The sequence below is a fragment of the Pteronotus mesoamericanus genome, unplaced genomic scaffold (genome assembly GCF_021234165.1).
Source record: "Pteronotus mesoamericanus isolate MK-2021 breed Mesoamerican mustached bat unplaced genomic scaffold, CSHL_Meso_final contig_56, whole genome shotgun sequence".
NCBI lineage: Eukaryota > Metazoa > Chordata > Mammalia > Chiroptera > Mormoopidae > Pteronotus > Pteronotus mesoamericanus.
Window position 1 is genome coordinate 5522430 of NW_026555201.1, and position 2026 is coordinate 5524455.

Consider the following 2026-nt stretch of genomic DNA (forward strand, 5'->3'; position numbering starts at 1 on the left):
TGTTAAAGTTATCTGGATCCTGCCATGTAAGATCATTGAAGAAGGGGCTATTTCTTTCATTCTCTTTGAATCTACAATATTTGCCATACATTACATGTATTATTAAATAAAGTTTGAATAAATAAATGAGTAAATGAATGACTACAGCAAAGAGGGAAGCAAAAGTAATGTCTCATTTAAAGGGCAAATTAGAGAAATTTTAGTAGCATTTTCTAGAATAAAAGAAGATAGAGTTAAAAGGTTCATAAACCCCGATGTATATCCATAGCACCCAAATTTTGATGTCCAGGAGTTACCAGATTTAATATAAATGTTCTCATATGTTGAAAGGCATTTTATTTAATACACTTGAAAAAGAAAGCTGTGTCCTAAATTTTAATATAAAATTAGTTTGGTCCTGACCTGTGTGGCTCAGTTGGCTGGTCACCGTTCTGCAAAGCAAAAGGTCATCAGTTCAATTCCCAGTCAGGGCACATGCCTGGATTGTGGGTTTGGTCATCGGGGTTCAGATGAGAGTCAACTGATCAATGTTTCCCTCTCACATCAATTTTTCTCTCTTTCTCTTTCTCCCTCCCTTCCCCTCTATCTAAAAATAAATAAATTTTTAAAAATCTTTAAAATTATTTTGAATGCCCCCATGTTAATTCTTTTGACCTTTTCACATAAATAAATATGTGGGAAATGTCTGTTACTGAATTTTCAATTTGAAATTCAAGGTCAGTTTTCACAAATATAATGATTTTCCATGAATACCACCCATAAATGAATGATTTCTATCTGAAAATAATAACATTATTCACCATTTTTTATTTTCCAATAAATGTTTGTTTTTCAGTGTTTTGAGATTATTCATGAAAACAATAGAAAAAGTATTTTCAGAAATCACCAAAGATTACAAAGCATAACAGTTAAAAATCACCTTAATTGTTTAAAAGAAGTTGGGTTGTTCTAAAATATCATAGGGTGAGAAGTCTGAAGAATCTTACTGATAATTAGTGCTTATATATATAAGAACACACATAATATTGTGGGGGTTTTCCCTCCAGCAATGAGGCTGTTTAATATTGGGTACTGAACTTCGTAGAATAATTCAGAATTTTTTTATCATTGAGATATTCTAGAATAACATGCTGAAAGTGCCTACAGTGTGCCTTGCACATAGTAGGCATTTAATAAATGGCATCTGTCATTTTCACTGAGTGCTCTCTGTGTAATGGCAATTAAGAGCCTCTTTCTAGCCTCTGAACATAACCAAAAACTTACCCCCTCCAAGATGGCTAATTCTTAAACCTCAATTATGCAATCAAAGTCAGATACTCCTTATTCTTTTAGCCACAAGAATACAAAAATATCAGTCGTTTTTTCCCACAGAGCCTCCTCAACAAGCCCAGGAGTGAGATGACAGCAGGGGAGCTGCAGAAGCAGGAGGAGGAGTTTGACACATGCCCACTCTCTGCGCTCACACAGTCGGTGAAAAACAACACCCAGGTGCTCATCAACTGTGGCAACATCATGAAGCTCCTGTGCTGTGTGAAGGCTTTTCACAGGCACTGCAACATGGTGCTAGAGAATGTGAAGGGGATGTGGACCGAAGTCCCCAAAAATGGCAAAGGCAAGAAGAAATCCAAGCCAGTCAACAAGGGCCGCTACATCTCCAAGATGTTCCTGAGAGGGCGTTGGTCATCATGGTCCTGTGGAACCGCTCATCGCTGGCAAGTAGGGGCTTCTTCCCTGCCAGCCAGACTCACTCCCTCATCCTGCAAAGACTTGACCTTTGACATGACAACAATTAAAGTCCTGTGGGGTTTTTTCCCATAAAAAAAAAGAAAATCACAGACAACTTTTAAATTCTCTGCTGGGGTTCTCGCTCCCTTTCTTGTTTGTTGCTAATACATTCTACATTACAGCAGGAGCTTGACATTAAAGATTTGAAAGTCAAGGAGTTCATTTACTCTGTCTCAGATCCACATTTCAAACCAGCCACTTGCATTACCTTTTCTTTTACCCCTGTCTCAACTACCCAGAA

The 2026-nt window shown here is 37.4% G+C and overlaps 1 protein-coding gene across 1 annotated transcript; it reads left to right on the forward strand.

The window, feature by feature from the left end:
- Positions 1–1365: 1365 nt before the first annotated feature.
- LOC129075981 (small nuclear ribonucleoprotein Sm D2-like) lies at positions 1366–1818 on the forward strand. Its single transcript, XM_054580228.1, has one exon. It carries the CDS (start codon positions 1399–1401, stop codon positions 1816–1818), a length of 420 nt encoding a protein of 139 aa, XP_054436203.1. The 5' UTR covers positions 1366–1398.
- The last annotated feature ends 208 nt before the right edge of the window (positions 1819–2026 follow it).